The 19,221-nt window shown below is 44.9% G+C and overlaps 1 protein-coding gene across 5 annotated transcripts; it reads left to right on the top strand.

The window, feature by feature from the left end:
* The first annotated feature begins 5,556 nt into the window (after positions 1-5,556).
* Positions 5,557-13,187, top strand: RPS12 (ribosomal protein S12). 5 transcript variants are annotated; one of them, XM_014939811.1, is made up of 6 exons: positions 5,557-5,582; positions 6,179-6,230; positions 6,642-6,758; positions 8,892-8,994; positions 12,246-12,347; positions 13,101-13,187. In XM_014939811.1, the coding sequence occupies exons 2-6, from the start codon at positions 6,217-6,219 to the stop codon at positions 13,161-13,163; spliced, it is 399 nt and encodes a 132-aa protein (XP_014795297.1). In that variant the 5' UTR covers positions 5,557-5,582; positions 6,179-6,216; the 3' UTR covers positions 13,164-13,187. The 5 variants fall into 5 exon arrangements, with proteins under 5 accessions (XP_014795297.1, XP_014795300.1, XP_014795302.1 ...); XM_014939814.1 differs by having other exon boundaries at positions 5,567-5,582; positions 6,182-6,230; XM_014939812.1 differs by lacking the exon at positions 5,557-5,582 and adding an exon at positions 5,933-6,039.
* Positions 13,188-19,221: the final 6,034 nt, after the last annotated feature.

The raw sequence follows: 19,221 nt of genomic DNA, 5'->3' as shown, positions 1-19,221 counted from the left end.
TACATCCGTTGCTTGTGTCCACAAGATAAAAACTTATTAAGAACCATTGCTTTAAGAGCACCTTCCTTCGTGGACTTTCAGGACACCCCAAAATGCTCAGCACTGGTAGGAACACGTATCTCTTATCATTGCTCTGTATATTTGGAGACCTCTTAGAAATACTTTTACACTGCAATCCAGAAATCACTTAGCCAGTGCTTATTTGCATTTATTACTATTTCTTTTGCCCGAAGTCATAAGGGCTGCACAGCGGCATTTGGAAAGAGTTTAAAATGACTCTAGTGCGACCACACGATAACCACATCCGTTGAGAGTCTACTGCAGAATTGGTGGAAGGCAACAAAAAGCAGCAAAGTGTTTTCTTCAGTTACCACAGCACCAAAGCCTGTCTTCTTCTCTAATTGATATTGAAATGCCAGAGCATTTCTCTTTCTGGGACCCCAGAATTGCTCTCACCATCCTCTCTCCAGGCACTTGAAACTCGATGCAAAATCCCTTGCACTCCTGAGCCTGTTACCTTGGAAATACACAACTCTCCCCTCTGGGCTGGGGAGCAGGACTTCTGTGGAAAGACAAGAAAATGGATAAAAACAGACCACCCTTTACAAAAATCTTTATGGCTTAAGAACTCTGTGGGACTCTTTAGCCTGGAGAAGAGAAGGCTGAGGGGAAACCTTATTAATGCTGACAAGTATCTAAAAGGTGGGTTGAAGGAGGATGGAGCCGGACTCTTTTCAGTGGTTCCCAGTGACAGGACGAGGGGCAATGGGCACAAGCTGGAACATGGGAAGTTTCACTCAAACCTGAGGAAGAACTTCCTTCCAGTGAGGGTGGCAGAGCCCTGGAAGAGGCTGCCCAGGGAGGGTGTGGAGTTCCCTTCTCTGGAGATCTTCAAGCCCCACCTGGATGCCGTCCTGAGTGATGTGCTCTGGGCAACCCTGCTTTGGCAGGGGAGTTGGACGAGATGATCTCTAGAAGGTCCCTTCCAACTCTGACAATTCCATGATTCCATGAACCTTTTTCTGAACTGTGTGACCAGGAAATAATTGTTTAGGAAGAGGGGAGGTGAAATGTGCACTGGTGTTACTTGCAAGAAGGCTTCCAACTCGACATGGCACGGGGCTGAGGAATCACATCTGTTTTGGAATGAAAATGAGATAATTCCATCTTGTGACACGAGGAATCTAATCACAGCACATGCCTTGAGCTTTGTATTTGTAGAAACAGATGTCAGAGGGAAGTAAGTTTTGCACAGATTGTTCAGAAGTGAAATTCAGAACTGATTGTTCAGCATTTAGCAGCGTTGGGGACATCTCTTGGGAGGCTGTAATACCCGACACTTTTGCCTGTCTCACCGTACCCTGCTGCTGTCTGAATTATTCATTATTAATTATTCCTGAGTCTCCACAGTTTACAACATGGCACTTAAGCGGTCACTGGAGTCTGACAATTTGAGGAAAAGATGGGGCATCGTTGCTAAGGTGAGCACGGGGTGCAGGTAAAGGTTACTTCAGCCAAAGACAAGGAGAGAAATAGAGAAAGCCAAAAGGAGCAGGAGGAAGTTGGCTGAGACAGAGCAAACCATTGTATCCTCACTGCAGTACCACTCTTGGGGAAAAGCCCCCACGTTCAGTTGCCATTTTGATTATCCAAGGCAGAAAGAAGGAGGCTGCCACCCTGGAAAGGAGGGAAAGTCAGGAGGAGTCAAGGAATTGAATGGAGAGCACAGAGGGTAGTAGCTATAACCAAAGGATTCGTAAATCTGTGCAGCAAGACAGGGAGTCTGAATGGTTTGCCCAGAACAAGAATGCTGGAGAGGGTACAGCAGAGGGCTACAAAGATGATGAGGGGCCTGGAGCATGTCTCTTACGAGGAAAGGCTGAGGGACTTGGGTCTTTTTAGTCTGGAGAAGAGAAGGCTGAGGGGGGATCTGATCAACACCTATAAATACTGAAAGGGTGGGTGTCAGGAGGATGGGGCCAGTCTGTTTTCAGTGGTGCCCAGGGATGGGACAAGAGGAAATGGGCACAAATTGAACATAATAATTTCCATCTAAACATAAGGAGGAACTTCTTTCCTGTGAGGGTGGCAGAGCCCTGGAAGAGGCTGCCCAGAGAGGTGGTGGAGTCTCCTTCTCTGGAGACATTAAAACCCACATGGACACCTTCCTGTGCAGCCTGCTCTGGGTGGACCTGCTCTGGCAGGGGCTTGGACTGGATGATCTCCAGAGGTCCCTTCCAACCCCATATGGTTCTGTGATTCTGTGAATGTCATGTGACAGCAGCTTGTGGTTACTTTTCCCATACTTTTCCCCAAATCCAAGTTTATAGACAGCATGTTATGGTGTCTATACTGTCTCTGACAGTATTTCAACAGCAGGGTGCTAAAGGGACGTTGCGACTCCCAAGAGACTCACAGTAACAGAGGTTAAGAAACTCTCTACTCCTTCTAGGAAGCTGGACAGAAAGGTGGAGCAGATGGAGCAGTGCTAACAGCGTGCAGAGTGCCCAGGCTGAGCTCACAATAACCCACAGTGCAGCGGACTGGACTTTCAAACAGGGTGACACACTTCCATTAATCATTACACACAATAACCCACGCCTGCTGTGCCATACCAACATTTCAGCACAGAGTTCAGTGCCGTGGCAAACCTCCCCTCTACACATACGTAGCTTTTATCTTGGCACAGCTTTGTTTTCTTGCAGCTGTGGTAAGAAAAAAATATTTTTTGCATGTTCTGCTTCTGGAATATTAGGTGATAATATGACTTTTGCTGTATCACTTTTGCTGCAATACAAATGTTTTATATGTGCATACTTCCATCTCCTGGTCAGATTGTATATTGCACTTATCTGGCAACACTGATGTGTCTCACGTCTCGTTAAGGACTTGTAATTACCCTTTGATGTCCTTGAGGGAGATAAAGATTTATTATTCCACTCAGTACAAGACCTAGTGCCGTGGCAAACCTCCCCTCTACACATACGTAGCTTTTATCTTGGCACAGCTTTGTTTTCTTGCAGCTGTGGTAAGAAAAAAATATTTTTTGCATGTTCTGCTTCTGGAATATTAGGTGATAATATGACTTTTGCTGTATCACTTTTGCTGCAATACAAATGTTTTATATGTGCATACTTCCATCTCCTGGTCAGATTGTATATTGCACTTATCTGGCAACACTGATGTGTCTCACGTCTCGTTAAGGACTTGTAATTACCCTTTGATGTCCTTGAGGGAGATAAAGATTTATTATTCCACTCAGTACAAGACCTCCTCTATCAATTACGAGCTTTTTAAGGGGCACAAGAAGATAAAGTGCTTGTGAGCCAGCACAGGGGGGATGCCGAAACAACCAGAAAACCATGGATGAAATGCAAAGAGTTAATTTATTTTCATTGCCTCGCCAACCGGGGCATCCCTGAAGCAGCACCCAGGCAGAGCTCGGTCCGTGCTAGAGGAGGATCACCAAAATTGCTGGTTTTGCACAGGGACTCGCACGGGTGTAGTTTACCACCGTTCTTTATCTTTCCTGCAGTGAGACAGGAAGCTCAAGGATGTTTGATAGGGTGCCTCTAAGTCTGTCACAGCCCCGTGTTGTCTAAACACAGATGTTTTACTTGTCAAACGCACAGGACTAAGCAGCAATCCCTACACGTGCTTTTTGACACCTCAGCTGCAAGTCACTTGAGGGCGTTTACAATCCTCCCCACCAACCTTCCGTTACTTGCCCACAAAGTGCTACATGGATATAGGGAAGAACATTCTCCCTGGGGAGAGGGAAAGAAGGTGGGTGTTATAATTTGTGTGTGTTTGCGTGCTTTCTGGGTTCTGAGCAATATCTGGTGGAGGATGGAGGGGAGAAGTCATGGCCAAATGTCCCACAGGAGCTGCTAAATTCCTGTCTTGGGGTTGCAGGGATTGCAACCCACCAGGGTATTGCAACTGGGGTGGCAGCTCAGAGTCTCCAGCTGTAGTTGGAGGTGGCCATATGTACTATGGAGGCCTGTGGAGCAGTTCTGAGCTAGCTAAGCGGTCCCTCTGTGTCCTCTCCTGCCATCATCAGCCCTGGTGGGACATTTTGTGGACAGTGTCTTCTTGCCACTTGGATTTAGCCCACCACTCGGCGACACCAGGAAGATCAAAGGGCATCTTGTAGAAAAGGTGACCAACAACGTTGGTGACAAATGTGCCTGATTGGATTAGCCACAAATCACAGCTATCAATATTAGTCACCTATTTTTTGTTATATTTCATCACTATGTATTTTTTTGCAAATATGGCAATGTGCAGGCTGCCCAACGGTCAAATTGTCAAGGCTAAAACAGATGGGATCGACAAAGTCCTGTGTCAGACTGACAGCACCAGAGCAAGGAACGTGTTGGAAGTGTGGTGGCCACACTGCAGGCACACAGATCAACTCAATCACTCGAGAATGACAGAATGGTAGGGGTTGGAAAGGAACAAAAGCTGATAACAAATGTTCAGGAACAGAACCCTTTCCAAAGGAAACGGTTTAACTGGGTTAAAGCAAGACCACAGAAAGGACCTGAGAAATTGTCTTTGAGAATTAGTCATATGAGGCACTGCTGTACTACAAAAGGCAGTGTGGAGAGAAAATTGTTGTAGTCATTATTTTCACTGCTAAAAGAGTTGGGTTTTATTACAGCCGAGGAGTTTCCTTCATGCTGCACCTCACCGTTTCCATATGGTTCTTAATTACTGATTGGAGAGAACTATTTGGTTACTTATTACTAACAACTCTTATTCCTCTGGGCCAGCAATCACAGCAATACAGAGCAAAGGATGAGCTCAACATTTTCTCAAATAATCACAGAATCCTATGGGTTTGGAAGGGACCTCTGGAGATCATCCAGTCCAACCCCCTGCCAGAGCAGGTCCACCCAGAGCAGGTTGCACAGGAACGTGTCCAGGCGGGTTTGAATGTCTCCAGAGAAGGAGACTCCACCACCTCTCTGGGCAGCCTCTTCCAGGGCTCTGCCACCCTCAAAGTGAAGAAGTTCCTCCTCACGTTTAGATGGAACTTCCCATGTTCAAGTTTGTGCCCTGACGCCCACACACACGTGGCGAGTGTGAGCACCTAATGCAGTCGCACTTTTTAGATTTCCGAGGTACAGTTAAGAGCGGCAACCCACCCCCCCATTCCCCGCAACAGCGGAGATTTCAGTCAGGTTCGTTCCCCATCTCCCTCCAGGCCGCCAGGCGCTGAGGAACGCCGCCATATGAGGCCAGGCCGCTTCAGCAGCAACAGGCGCCCTTAGGGCCCTAGGGAAGACGATGGTCCCCAGCCTCAGGTGGCCCCTAACCCCAGGTGGCCCCTGGCCGGCTGCTGGCGTTATCTTACCCCTCAGGAACCGGTGGCCGGGCCCGTTCTGGCGGCCCCGCCGCCGCCGTCTTCTCCATGGCAACGCAGTGGGAGGAGCCGGGGGGGGGGCGAGGCGGCGGATCAGGCAGCGCCGCGGACAGCCTGCTCCCGCGCGCGCGCTGGGGTCCTAGCGTGCTATAAGAGCGCGAGGCGGAGGGCCCGCCTCCCTCTTTCGCTGGCGGCTGGCGGCGGCGCCGGGGTAAGTAGTAGAGATGGCGCCGGGGCCTGCACGGGCTGAATCCCCGCCGCCGGCCGGGCATCGCGGCGGGAGCGGGCCGGGAGGGGGCTTCGGGGAGGCCGGCGCCACTCACCCGTGCGGCCTGTGTCTGTATTTGCAGCAGGAACCCGGGCGGGAACAGCACCCACCGAGAGCACCATGGCCGAGGAAGGGTGAGCGGGGGCCGGGGAGGCGGTTGGGGGGCGGCGGGGCCGGGCGGGCCGCCTCTCGCCTCACCTGCCGCGCCGTGGGGCGTACGCTCCGTGTTGGGCCTGGTAGGCCTCGCAGTGGGAGGAGCCGGGGGGGGGGCGAGGCGGCGGATCAGGCAGCGCCGCGGACAGCCTGCTCCCGCGCGCGCGCTGGGGTCCTAGCGTGCTATAAGAGCGCGAGGCGGAAGGCCCGCCTCCCTCTTTCGCTGGCGGCTGGCGGCGGCGCCGGGGTAAGTAGTAGAGATGGCGCCGGGGCCTGCACGGGCTGAATCCCCGCCGCCGGCCGGGCATCGCGGCGGGAGCGGGCCGGGAGGGGGCTCCGGGGAGGCCGGCGCCACTCACCCGTGCGGCCTGTGTCTGTATTTGCAGCAGGAACCCGGGCGGGAACAGCACCCACCGAGAGCACCATGGCCGAGGAAGGGTGAGCGGGGGCCGGGATGGCGGTTGTGGGGTGGCGGGGCCGGGCGGGCCGCCTCTCGCCTCACCTAAACGCCGTGGGGCGACCGCTCCGCGTTGGGCCTGGTAGGCCCCGCCGTGGAGCTGCCGCATGCTTCCTGCAGGGGGGAGGCCGGGCGTGGGTCAGACTGGCGGGTGCATGGCTTCCCTTTGTGAGGGAGCACGGAGAGAGCTAGGCCCGCTGGCTACCTGGAACGTTTAATCTCTTCATTTTCTTCCAGATTATTTTTAAATTTCCCCTTTGGCCTGGTTCTTTACCTCGCATTTCTTCTATATTCTTTTTCCTAACGATTGGATGCTTGCGGGTGAATGGGGAGCTTTGGCTTAGAGTTGTAAGATGTTGTAAGGATCGGAGTGATATCCCTTTTCTCTTTAGCATTACTGCTGGAGGTGTAATGGATGTTAACACCGCCCTGCAAGAAGTGCTGAAGACTGCACTTATCCATGATGGCCTCGCTCGTGGTATCCGTGAAGCAGCCAAAGCCTTGGACAAGTAAGTGGTGTTTTCCTACTTGGTCTGTTGTGAATAGCAAAACTGGGTGAGGTATGTTAGAATCATGGGGGTTTTATGTTGGAAGGGACTTAAAACATAATCGAGTTCCAACCCCCTGCCCTGGGCAGGGACACCTCCCACCAGACCACGTTGCTCCAAGCCCCATCCAGCCTGGTCTTGAGCATATCCAGGGATGGGGCAGCCACAGCTTCTCTGGGCAACCTGTTCTAGTGCCTCACCATCCTCACAGCCAAGAATTTATTTTTAATATCACCTATGAAGCTCTCCTCTTTCAGTTTAAACCATTCCCCCTCCTCCTATGGCTCCACTTGGTCAGGAGTCCCTCCCCATCTCTCCTGGAGCCCCTTTAGGGCCTGGAAGGGGCTCTAAGGTCTCCCTGGAGCCTTCTCCAGGCTGAACAACCCCAACTTTCTCAGCCTGTCTTCATAGGAGACGTACTCCAGTCCTCGGAGCATTATGTTGAACATGTACAGTGCTCACTGTGTCCACGTGTTCAGTTAAAAAATTTTGCAAGAATATGGGGTTTTTTGCCAATGAGTTTTGTCTTGTACTATCTCTGTTTTGAGTCTTTCCCTGTGATCTTTAAAATACAGACGCTAAACTCAGTGACTCAATACCACATCTAGTGCATTAGGTTTGGTCTTTTTGTGACACCAGTGCCATTGAGTTTTCATGTGGATTGGTTTCATGGGGAAAAAAAACCCAAAACCAGAACGATGCTTGCAGTATGTAGTCATGGAAATACGGGGCTTGAGAGTTATGTGTTTTAACAAGCTATAAACTCTCCCCAAAACTTCCAAAAAACAAGAAAACTTCCAAAAAACTTCCCAAAACAAGAATTTTAATTGGGAGGGTTAATATGTATGTCACACTTGGAAGAATTGGTTTAATTTTTGTAGAGGAAAACTGAAATTCATAGCTTGCCTTTACTGGTTTTAGCTTCATTTTTTTGATACTGCATCTGTAAATAATTGCTTTAGTACAATATCTAAATAATATTAGACTTGTCCTATATGCCATGTGCCAACCAAGGTAACTAGTTATGGTTTTTTGGTTGGGTGAAGTACTATATATATGAATGTATGCATCTATACACATGTCTGTGTATATAGGCATATACTTTTAAGAGTAAGCAGTGTTTAAGTGTAATGCTACAGTGTTTGGGTGATGACTTCAAGCATTTGTCGGATACCCCTTCACTCGTCTTATGAGTGAGAATTGCAGTCTGACAAACCTGTATGCTAAAAGCTTTAAGACAAGGTGCCAAATGATGGAAGAGAAATACAGCTCAGGTGACTGGCAGCTCGTTTGTAAGAGTTACTTTTAGTTCAGCTACGCCTTCAGATTATGTATGTCAAGAGGATGATGTATGTACAAGGTTTATACACATTTGTATGTGATGGTTCTTGCTTGGAAATGTTTCTGAAGTGCTCTGGTGAAGCTCATGATGAAGAAGGCTGTAGAGAAAGCTGTTTGCAGTGGTCAAAATGCATTAGGTTGAGCACAGAAGACCTACACAGCTCTTCTTGTTGTCAGGTGTCCCTTGGGTATTCTTAACATTGTACCACACTGTACAAAGATCCTAATTAGAAACAAGGCCCTGTCCTAACAGCTTCTTTGAAGGTAAGTGGAAAAGATTGTTCTGAAGAGCTTATGACAACTTGAAATGGAAATGCAAGCTTTTAATAATTACAACTCTAATGTTAAATGATTGCAATCTGAGGTGAACAAGAAAAAGCAACTTGTAACTTGGTTGCTTTCATATGGTGGCACCAGTTCTTCATGGCATCTAGTATTTTTCCGGTCATTGCACCTTTTTCCAATGGCTGAGAGTTTTAGTGGCATTTTTAGAAGCTTCCAAAACTGGAATAGAATCTGATAATAAAGTTGACAACGTTTGTGTGTTTTGTTACGTATATGAAAAAAAATAGTAGATTATTTCAAAAATATACACAGTATTTCAGAAGCATGTGGTGTCTCAAAAAGAAAAAAAACTTAGGAAGTGATTGTTTAGAAATGCATGTGCTGAATTCTGTTCTTCACAGTTTTGATTATTAAAGTTTAAGCAGTGTTTAAAGTTACATTCCTAAGTTTTCCTTTATTTTTTTTTAGGCGCCAAGCCCATCTTTGCGTTCTGGCTTCAAATTGTGATGAACCCACGTATGTAAAATTAGTTGAAGCACTTTGTGCAGAACATCAGATAAACCTAATAAAGGTGAGTGTTGGAACTTGACACACAAGTTTGGAACAGTTACCCTGCAATATAAGCTCTTAATTTGAGCGTGTAGAGAGCTGAACCTTTGAAGCATTCTGCTGTAACACTGTATATGGCTTATTGAAGCAAAATTTTTCTTAGCAGTAGAGGTTTTTTTAGTTCTATGTGATTGTCATAGGAGTACAAAAACTGGATGTAAATGGAAAAGCATGTGTATTAGGTATTTATAAAAAGTTAAAATGAATATTTGTATCCTGTATAATAAGAAATAGAATTAATGCTGCAGGTGGTTGTGGAGGATGGGAGGAGTCTCAATGGGATGTCAAATTGAAATACTTTAAAACTATATAATCACAGAATGGTAGGGGTTGGAAGGGACCTCTGGAGATCACCTACTCTCCAACCTCCTGCCAGAGCAGGTCCACCCAGAGCAGGTTGCACAGGAACGTGCCCAGGTGGGTTTGGAGTGTCTCTAGAGAAAGAAACTCCACCACCTCTCTGGGCAGCCTCTGCCAGGGCTCTGCCACCCTCAAAGCGAAGAAGTTCCTCCTCATGTTTAGGTGGAACTTCTCATGTTCAAGTCTGTGCTTGTTCCCTCTTGTCCTGTCCCTGGGCACCACCGAAAAAAGACTGGCCCCATTGACACCCTCCCTTTCAGTATTTATAGGTGTTGATCAGATCCCCCACCTCAGTCTTCTCCAGACTAAAAAGACTGAAGTCCCTCAGCATTTCCTCACAAGAGAGATGTTCTAGGCCCCTAATCGAAAAAAAACCCAAAACCAGAACGATGCTTGCAGTATGTAGTCATGGAAATACGGGGCTTGAGAGTTATGTGTTTTAACAAGCTATAAACTCTCCCCAAAACTTCCAAAAAACAAGAAAACTTCCAAAAAACTTCCCAAAACAAGAATTTTAATTGGGAGGGTTAATATGTATGTCACACTTGGAAGAATTGGTTTAATTTTTGTAGAGGAAAACTGAAATTCATAGCTTGCCTTTACTGGTTTTAGCTTCATTTTTTTGATACTGCATCTGTAAATAATTGCTTTAGTACAATATCTAAATAATATTAGACTTGTCCTATATGCCATGTGCCAACCAAGGTAACTAGTTATGGTTTTTTGGTTGGGTGAAGTACTATATATATGAATGTATGCATCTATACACATGTCTGTGTATATAGGCATATACTTTTAAGAGTAAGCAGTGTTTAAGTGTAATGCTACAGTGTTTGGGTGATGACTTCAAGCATTTGTCGGATACCCCTTCACTCGTCTTATGAGTGAGAATTGCAGTCTGACAAACCTGTATGCTAAAAGCTTTAAGACAAGGTGCCAAATGATGGAAGAGAAATACAGCTCAGGTGACTGGCAGCTCGTTTGTAAGAGTTACTTTTAGTTCAGCTACGCCTTCAGATTATGTACGTCAAGAGGATGATGTATGTACAAGGTTTATACACATTTGTATGTGATGGTTCTTGCTTGGAAATGTTTCTGAAGTGCTCTGGTGAAGCTCATGATGAAGAAGGCTGTAGAGAAAGCTGTTTGCAGTGGTCAAAATGCATTAGGTTGAGCACAGAAGACCTACACAGCTCTTCTTGTTGTCAGGTGTCCCTTGGGTATTCTTAACATTGTACCACACTGTACAAAGATCCTAATTAGAAACAAGGCCCTGTCCTAACAGCTTCTTTGAAGGTAAGGTAAGTGTAAAAGATTGTTCTGAAGAGCTTATGACAACTTGAAATGGAAATGCAAGCTTTTAATAATTGCAGTTCTAATGTCAAATGATTGCAATCTGAGGTGAACAAGAAAAAGCAACTTGTAACTTGGTTGCTTTCGTACGGTAGCACCAGTTCTTCATGGCATCTAGTATTTATCCAGTCATTGCACCTTTTTCCAATGGCTGAGAGTTTTAGTGGCATTTTTAGAAGCTTCCAAAACTGGAATAGAATCTGATAATAAAGTTGACAACGTTTGTGTGTTTTGTTACGTATATGAAAAAAAATAGTAGATTATTTCAAAAATATACACAGTATTTCAGAAGCATGTGGTGTCTCAAAAAGAAAAAAAACTTAGGAAGTGATTGTTTAGAAATGCATGTGCTGAATTCTGTTCTTCACAGTTTTGATTATTAAAGTTTAAGCAGTGTTTAAAGTTACATTCCTAAGTTTTCCTTTATTTTTTTTTAGGCGCCAAGCCCATCTTTGCGTTCTGGCTTCAAATTGTGATGAACCCACGTATGTAAAATTAGTTGAAGCACTTTGTGCAGAACATCAGATAAACCTAATAAAGGTGAGTGTTGGAACTTGACACACAAGTTTGGAACAGTTACCCTGCAATATAAGCTCTTAATTTGAGCGTGTAGAGAGCTGAACCTTTGAAGCATTCTGCTGTAACACTGTATATGGCTTATTGAAGCAAAATTTTTCTTAGCAGTAGAGGTTTTTTTAGTTCTATGTGATTGTCATAGGAGTACAAAAACTGGATGTAAATGGAAAAGCATGTGTATTAGGTATTTATAAAAAGTTAAAATGAATATTTGTATCTTGTATAATAAGAAATAGAATTAATGCTGCAGGTGGTTGTGGAGGATGGGAGGAGTCTCAATGGGATGTCAAATTGAAATACTTTAAAACTAGGGAGGAGTCTCAATGGGATGTCAAATTGAATTACTTTAAAACTATATAATCACAGAATGCTATGGGGTTGGAAGGGACCTCTGGAGATCACCTACTCTCCAACCTCCTGCCAGAGCAGGTCCACCCAGAGCAGGTTGCACAGGAACGTGCCCAGGTGGGTTTGGAGTGTCTCTAGAGAAAGAAACTCCACCACCTCTCTGGGCAGCCTCTGCCAGGGCTCTGCCACCCTCAAAGCGAAGAAGTTCCTCCTCATGTTTAGGTGGAACTTCTCATGTTCAAGTCTGTGCTTGTTCCCTCTTGTCCTGTCCCTGGGCACCACCGAAAAAAGACTGGCCCCATTGACACCCTCCCTTTCAGTATTTATAGGTGTTGATCAGATCCCCCACCTCAGTCTTCTCCAGACTAAAAAGACTGAAGTCCCTCAGCATTTCCTCACAAGAGAGATGTTCTAGGCCCCTAATCTTGGTAGCCCTGGTACCTTCCTTCATCACAGACTGATACTTCAGGAAAGCATCCCTCCATTACCCAATACTTCATACAGCTTGGAGTTTTTTTGCTGAGCCTGGTTATGCTAGAAACAATTAGTCCTAATGTGATGCAATGTTTCACCCAGGTTGATGACAACAAGAAGCTGGGTGAATGGGTTGGGCTCTGCAAGATCGACAGAGAAGGAAAACCTCGCAAAGTAGTGGGCTGCAGTTGCGTGGTGGTCAAAGTAAGATGATGCTAATTACAGCTTATTTCTTGTCTTCTGAAAATAAGCAGCAAAGATGAGTTTAGATAAGGGACTATTAGAGCTAAAGATGCTTTAGATAAGGGACTATTAGAGCTCTTGGGATTTTATTTTTTTAAAACAGTTGTTTTCCATTGTTGGTAGTGAAAATCAGCTGCTTCCTCCCATTAACCCCCTGTTCCATAGTATCTTTCATATTTATTTAGAATACTCATTTTGTGGGTTAATGGCTGTGTCCTTCAAGTATCTGCCCACTTGGCAGTAAGCATTAAAGGAAAGACATTTTAAGTAAAGAGATAAAGTTTTGCCACAGAAAAAATGCCAGTTCAGTGTCTCTGCTCAACTTGGGACTGTTTTGCAGAGCACCACTTCAAAAAGAGACTGGTAAAGTGAAGCCACAGTACGAGCCTTGAAGACTTTGTTGTCCTTGAGGTCCCTGAGAGTTGGCTACATCTTCCCAATAAAGGCTGATGCCTTCTGCATGTGTTTATATGCTTTTGCCACTGTTTGACCTGCTTTATTTGGCTTAAGCAGAAATTAATTTGTTTGGATCCATACTGATGGGCGTAACACTTAAAGACTAGGTTTTTATTAGAGAATGAAGGGAAAGCAGCTGGGAGATGGCTTGAGGTTACTTGTCTGGAATTTTGGGAATGCCTTGAGGAAGTGTCAGAATCTGAGTTGTAAAATTTTCAGTGGGTCTGTGTGTTATTAATGGGTTATCTCGTGTTACAGGACTATGGCAAGGAATCTCAGGCCAAGGATGTCATCGAAGAGTACTTCAAGTGCAAGAAATGAACGGAAAATAAATTTTAAACCTGACGTGTGTGTGTGATTAATGGGTGGGTATCTGTGGAATCACTCTCTGGCTTGAAAAGAGAACATCAGAAGGTGAAAGAACTTTGGTCTGCTGAACTTTGCACAGCTTCTCAGTCCCAAAAACCCTGTTGGTACCTTGGTTGGGGAGTGTTTAGGCCTGTGCTTGTTTCCAGAGTATTTAGGGCAAATCTGAAGTATTGCTGCATCTGTGATGAAACTTTGGCTCCCTCTACTGAACCAAGTGAGGAGAACAGCCTTAACCGTTACCCAAGTCTTCTGAGATGCTGCAAGAAACTTCTAAATGCTCTCATAATTTATTCAGGGAACTTAATTGACCCAAAGTGTGTTCTGTTGGGTTCTCCCTGCTCCCTCGCAAATTGTTAATAGAATTAGATTTAGACTAAGTATTATCATGTAATTCTAGATCTGATCCTCAAGTTCTCAGTAGCCAAGCAGTGGAGATCTCACTTCTCAAACAAGGCAGTGTTGAGCTGTGACTTGCCCAGTGTCTTGCCTTCCCAAGTAGCTGGATGTGGTTTTGCTTTTTGACAGTAAGGTGGGATTGGAATTCAAGATTTCTTTTTTTCTTTCCTGCAAGTTGCTTTCAATGTCTTACATTTTCTGTGGAGCAGCTCTAAGGAGTCCTAAGGAATTGCTCCGTTATGCTGGTGAGGAGGACAGGAAGGTAAGTTTGTTGGGCTGAGGAGATGAGAATGTGTTCCTGTTCACTTCTCAGGTTTTTGAGCTTGAATTTCCCTTATGGAAGACCCCCAAGTTTTTTTGATCTCCCCAATCATGGCTGTAGTGTTGAGGCAGGGAGTTCAAGCAAGTAAGTTGTCTACAGATCCTTACCTTCTGGACATACATATGTTATTATGTGGAGTTAGCAGACCATAGATTACTTCTTTTAAACTGGATTTGCTCTTCTAAGCTCAACTCAGAAAACTTTCTCACAAATTAAAGGTCTGTGGTGCTGTGTGGGGACTTCCTAATTTGCTACTGGGGTTGGGAGGGAATAGGAAGGATATTGGAAGAAGAAAGGAAACGTGTGAGATCTTCTCAAAGTGAGAAGAAAAGGACTTGCTGAAAAGGATGAGTAAAAATAAAGGTGATAACCTGTTGATTTAATAAAATTATACAGTTGTCTGGCTTTTACTTCTTTACCTCCATCTTCTAAGAAGTCTGGCCACCTTATGTTGTGTGTTTTTAATAGTTGAAGTTCCTATTTGTGCTTCCCTCAATATTCATGGAGAAAGTGAGCTGAAACTTCTAACTTGAGGGGTCTGGAGCACAAGTCTGGTGAGGAGGGAGCTGGGGGTGTTCAGCCTGGAGAAAAGGAGGCTGAGGGGAGACCTTCTGGCTCTCTCCAACTCCCTGAAAGGAGGGTGTAGCCAGGGGGGGTCGGTCTCTTCTCCCAAGGGACAGGTGATGGGATGAGGAGGTGGCCTCAAGTTGAGCCAGGAGAGGTTCAGATTGGAGATTAGGAAGAATTTTGACACAGAAAGGGTTATTGCACATTGGAATGGGCTGCCCAGGGCAGTGGTTGAGGCACCATCCCTGGAGGTATTTAAAAGCCAGGTTGACATAGTGCTTGGAGACATGGGTTAGTGATGGGTTTTGTCAGAGGTTGATGATTGGACTTGATCTTAAAGGTCCTTTCCAACCCAGACAATTCTATGATCATCACTGGATTACCTGTCTGGAAATGTTTCTTTGTTATCAAAATGGTTTGTGTTTCATATTGGAACAGAGCCAATGCTTCCTGAATATTTTTTGCCAGAAGGAATTGGGTTGGAATTTTAATTTTGTGATGATAATGCTTAGGTGTTGAGGTTTTTTCCATAATATTTTGTATCCTGGAAGTGACCTTAGAACCTGCTCAGGGTCAGTGTTGGAGAACTGACTGAGACTGTTACACACCATGCTTTTTGGAGACTGTCCCTAGTGTTTCATTTTTCCAAAGTATCCCAAAAACTAAATTCCACCCAAACTTTCTGGTTCAGCCTTAGTCTTTCATGAAAGTTATTTTTTTTTTATTCAAATTAGCCAAGGAAGAGGAATGATTACTGGTCCTTTCATATGGGAAGATTTATCATGTGCTTCTCTGAGGACTTTGCTACATTCCTGGTTTCCTCACGCTTTCTTGAGAGATGGCATTTTTACTTAGCTGTAGAAAATACATTGGTATTGGTACGTCCTGCAGGATTTCAGATCCAGAGGTTTCAGAAGAGTAGACTTTGGATTACTTCATATAATTGCCATCTGTAGCCATCACACTAATGATACCTGTTACCTGTCCCCTGAAAGGATGTGGTTGAAACACAGAAGCAGGAATTTAAAAAGTTGGAGTTTCAGGACTGACCCTGACATTTTATCAGTTGCTGATGGTTTTTAATGTCCCCTGTAGGTTTTCCTTGTTTTGAAACAGTGATAATGCAGGATGGTTTGCTCAACAACACATTTTGTGGCTTTTGGTTGGCCGAAGAAGCAGAATTAGTATCATTTTCTGGACTAAAATACCCATTCTAAGTGGATCTGCATGGATTGGTTGTCCTTTCCAGGCCTAAATCCTTATGTTTCCCTGTGGAGTATAAAGCTAACAACGTGCTTTGAAGAAGCACTGGTAAGTCCTTGTGAAAGGTGTTAGGCATGGATTTCTTGGCTGTGTTGGAAGAACATCCTGTGTGTGAGATTCAAAATAAAAAACACCTTGGGAACAGTTAAGCTCCTTTTGTCTTGGAACCACTCGTGCGTCCTCCTGGCCAGAACTGCTTTTTTTGGGGCGTTTTGCCTTAGATGATCAAAGCTTGGGCATCGGGACAGCAGGAGCACCACCGTGTATTTGCACAGCTCCTACTTTGGTGGCCCCTGTGGGGGGTTGGTTGTACCAGCCCTCCCCACTGTCCTATGTCGATGTCCCCCATCACTGGTTCTCCTGGAGTCTGGGATCAGGGCAGTGCTGCTCCATCCTTACTCCATGCTAATTCTGGCTTGACAAGGATCACTTCTAGAAGGTCTTCTGGTCTTATTTAATTTATGGAGTGTAAGCACTAATCCCACATAAAGAAAAAATATATATATTTAGTATTAAAATACACAGCATCCTTTATGTTTATTACAAATAAGCATGAACCCCAGTATTTTCTGACCAATGTTCAGGGCCATGATGCTCATCGAGGGCTGGAGCACCTCTGCTGTGAGGACAGGCTGAGAGAGTTGGGGGGGTTCAGCCTGGAGAAGAGAAGGCTCCGGGGAGACCTTAGAGCCCCTTCCAGTCCCTAGAGGGGCTCCAGGAGAGATGGGGAGGGACTCTGGATCAGGGAGGGGAGGCACAGGACAAGGGGGAACAGTTTTAAACTGAAAGAGGGGAGATTTAGATGAGAGATCAAGAAGAAATTCTTTGCTGTGAGGGTGGTGAGAGATGAACTGGTTGCCCCGAGAAGCTGTGGCTGCCCCATCCCTGGAGGGGTTCAAGGCCAGGCTGGATGGGGCTTGGAGCAACCTGGTCTGGTGGGAGTTGTCCCTGCCCAGGGCAGGGGGTTGGAACTGGATGATCTTTAAGGTCCTTTCCAACTCATTATGATTCTGTGAGGCCAGGCTGGATGGGGCTTGGAGCAACCTGGTCTGGTGGGAGTTGTCCCTGCCCAGGGCAGGGGGTTGGAACGGGATGATCTTTAAGGTCCTTTCCGACTCCTTATGATTCTGTATTTGTGTGATTCCTGATTTAGATTTTCTTCCACCTGTTTGGTTTTGCTCCTTGTTTGCACCTGGGTATCCCAGCTGTGAGCCAGTGCCCCTCTTGTGTCCATCCCACTGAGGCTGGTGCAAACATAGTCCCTAAAACATGCTCCCTTCCCTGGAGACTTCAGGAAGGTCTCTCATCCAGCCCTGTAAAGGAACTGAGAACATCCATCCATCTTTGTCTTCTCCTTTGGAGATGATGTGTTTGGGCTGTGAGGATTTTTAACTTTATGTTAGGCCGTTGAGCCAGATCCTGGATGAGCACAGTCATGGCTTGATTTATGTAGCCTGAAGGAAAACAGAAGAAACAGCAATTTATTTTCTCAATAGCTTTAGACAGTTAACTTTAAAAGGCTAAGTAAATACACAGAAGCTTTTACAGCCATTGGTCAGCAAGCAAATGTTTATTTTGAGAGCCTTTTTAACAAATTGAGCAAGTGAAGGGGTTGGTGTCCTGGCCTATAGAAGGGTCCTACACACATTCATCATTTTCTCATGCGTCAGCTTTGTTTTTGAATGAAGGCCCACCTACAAAAGTCCTAAACCCACATTAACTTTATGTAGCTGGCCTATTCCAGATGATAATATAATATTTTATAGAAATAAACCACTACAAATATGAACTTTCAGCCGTTGGTAATGGTGCTTCCTCCTTTTGCCTGGCTCCTGTAATATATGAATTAGAGAAAACTAATTTAAAAATCTCCGACTTAGAGGAGCTCTTCCCCTCCTCTTCCAATTCAAAAGCATTTTGGGGGACTTAAGCAATAATATTTAAAAAACTTACATTGTGCAAGCAATATGGTATTGGATAAAATGGGGATACTTTTAATACACAAAGTAACAACTACCCTTTTCAAAAAATTTACAAATTAATATAATTTGGTTTGGACCTGATTGATTTCCTTAAAAAAAACCCAAACATTTCCTTTTAACGATCATCTGCTTTCGTATTGCTGAAATATTATTAGGCAAAGAGTTATTTAAAAATAAATATCTACAAGGGAAAAAAATGTTTATGTACAAATGAACGTGTTTTCACTGTTTGAAGCACAATGATGGAGTTTGTGTGTCAATGCTCGACAAAAATACCAAGGCGTAAGCGGCCAGATATTCTCTTCTGAAAGCCATGAACTAATAGGCATTTAGGTCAGTGCCTGGCACGCCAAGTTCCTGCCCTGTAAAATTTTACAATCATGTTATGAAACCAAAAAAAAAATTAATATATTTTATGCTGTTGCTCAGAAAAATGTTTACTAAACCAAATTTCCCATTTTCATACTCCTAAAAAAATTGTAGCTCCAGTGTGCTTCATTTATTATTTTTTTTTTGAATGGTTCTAAGACATTTTCTACAGTGAAAGAGTTCAAATCCCTGTTACAATAAGCTTTGTATTTTGAGGACAGAAAAAAAAGCCGTGCCCCCTAAGTAACCTTTTCTATTGATTGTCTTGTTAGCAGCCAGTGTGTTGGATAACATAATACAGATGCTTAGGACAGGTTTAGGAAGGCAAATGGGGGGGGGGAACAAACCCAAAATGTTTCTAGTTTTAAGAGTATGTGTTTAAGGGGGTGGAGGTCATGTTTTGTAGAACCCCTCCACAAAAAGAATGAAACACCCTCAGATATCCATATATAAAAAAGTGTCTGTATGTCAATACAAGCGATGGTCTACATTCTCTTTTTCATCCATATATTTGAATGGACAATATTCAAGTAACACCCTGCAGCTTTGCTGTTTTCAGGGCAGCGAAATACAATGTTTGTCAGCACGTGTACCAGAAATGCCTTTATGTGCATGGAATTTAGCAAGCTACTGTACTTTTAAAAATATATAACTTCAACTCCTGTTTCTGCAGAGACTGACTTTCACCCTTCCAGTTGTTCCATTAATATGTTTTATCTGACCAGTTGCGGGCTCCCCAGTTCATGAAGGACAGGGAACTGCTGGAGAGGGTACAGCAGAGGGCTACAAAGATGATGAGGGGACTAGAACATCTCTCTGATGAGGAAAGGCTGAGGGACTTGGGGCTTTTTAGTCTGGAGAAGAGAAGGCTGAGGGGGCATCTGATCAACACCTATAAATACTTAAAGGGAGGGTGTCAGGAGGATGGGGCCAGTCTCTTTTCAGTGGTGCCCAGGGACAGGACAAGAGGGAACAGGCACAAACTCGAATATGAGAAGTTTCATTTAAAGATGAGGAGGAACTTCTTCCTTTTGAGGGTGGTAGAGCCCTGGAAGAGGCTGCCCAGGGAGGTGGTGGAGTCTCCTTCTCTGGAGACATTCAAACCCACCTG

This window comes from Calidris pugnax, unplaced genomic scaffold (genome assembly GCF_001431845.1).
Source record: "Calidris pugnax isolate Ruff unplaced genomic scaffold, ASM143184v1 scaffold87, whole genome shotgun sequence".
Classification (NCBI taxonomy): domain Eukaryota; kingdom Metazoa; phylum Chordata; class Aves; order Charadriiformes; family Scolopacidae; genus Calidris; species Calidris pugnax.
The sequence above is the reverse complement of the archived record's forward strand: the minus strand, read 5'-3'. Positions and strand labels throughout refer to the sequence as shown.

Coding starts and splice junctions, on each gene's coding strand:
- RPS12 (XM_014939811.1), top strand. Junction 8,995..12,245: donor ATCAGATAAACCTAATAAAG/GTGAGTGTTGGA, acceptor TGTTTCACCCAG/GTTGATGACAACAAGAAGCT. Junction 12,348..13,100: donor GCAGTTGCGTGGTGGTCAAA/GTAAGATGATGC, acceptor CTCGTGTTACAG/GACTATGGCAAGGAATCTCA.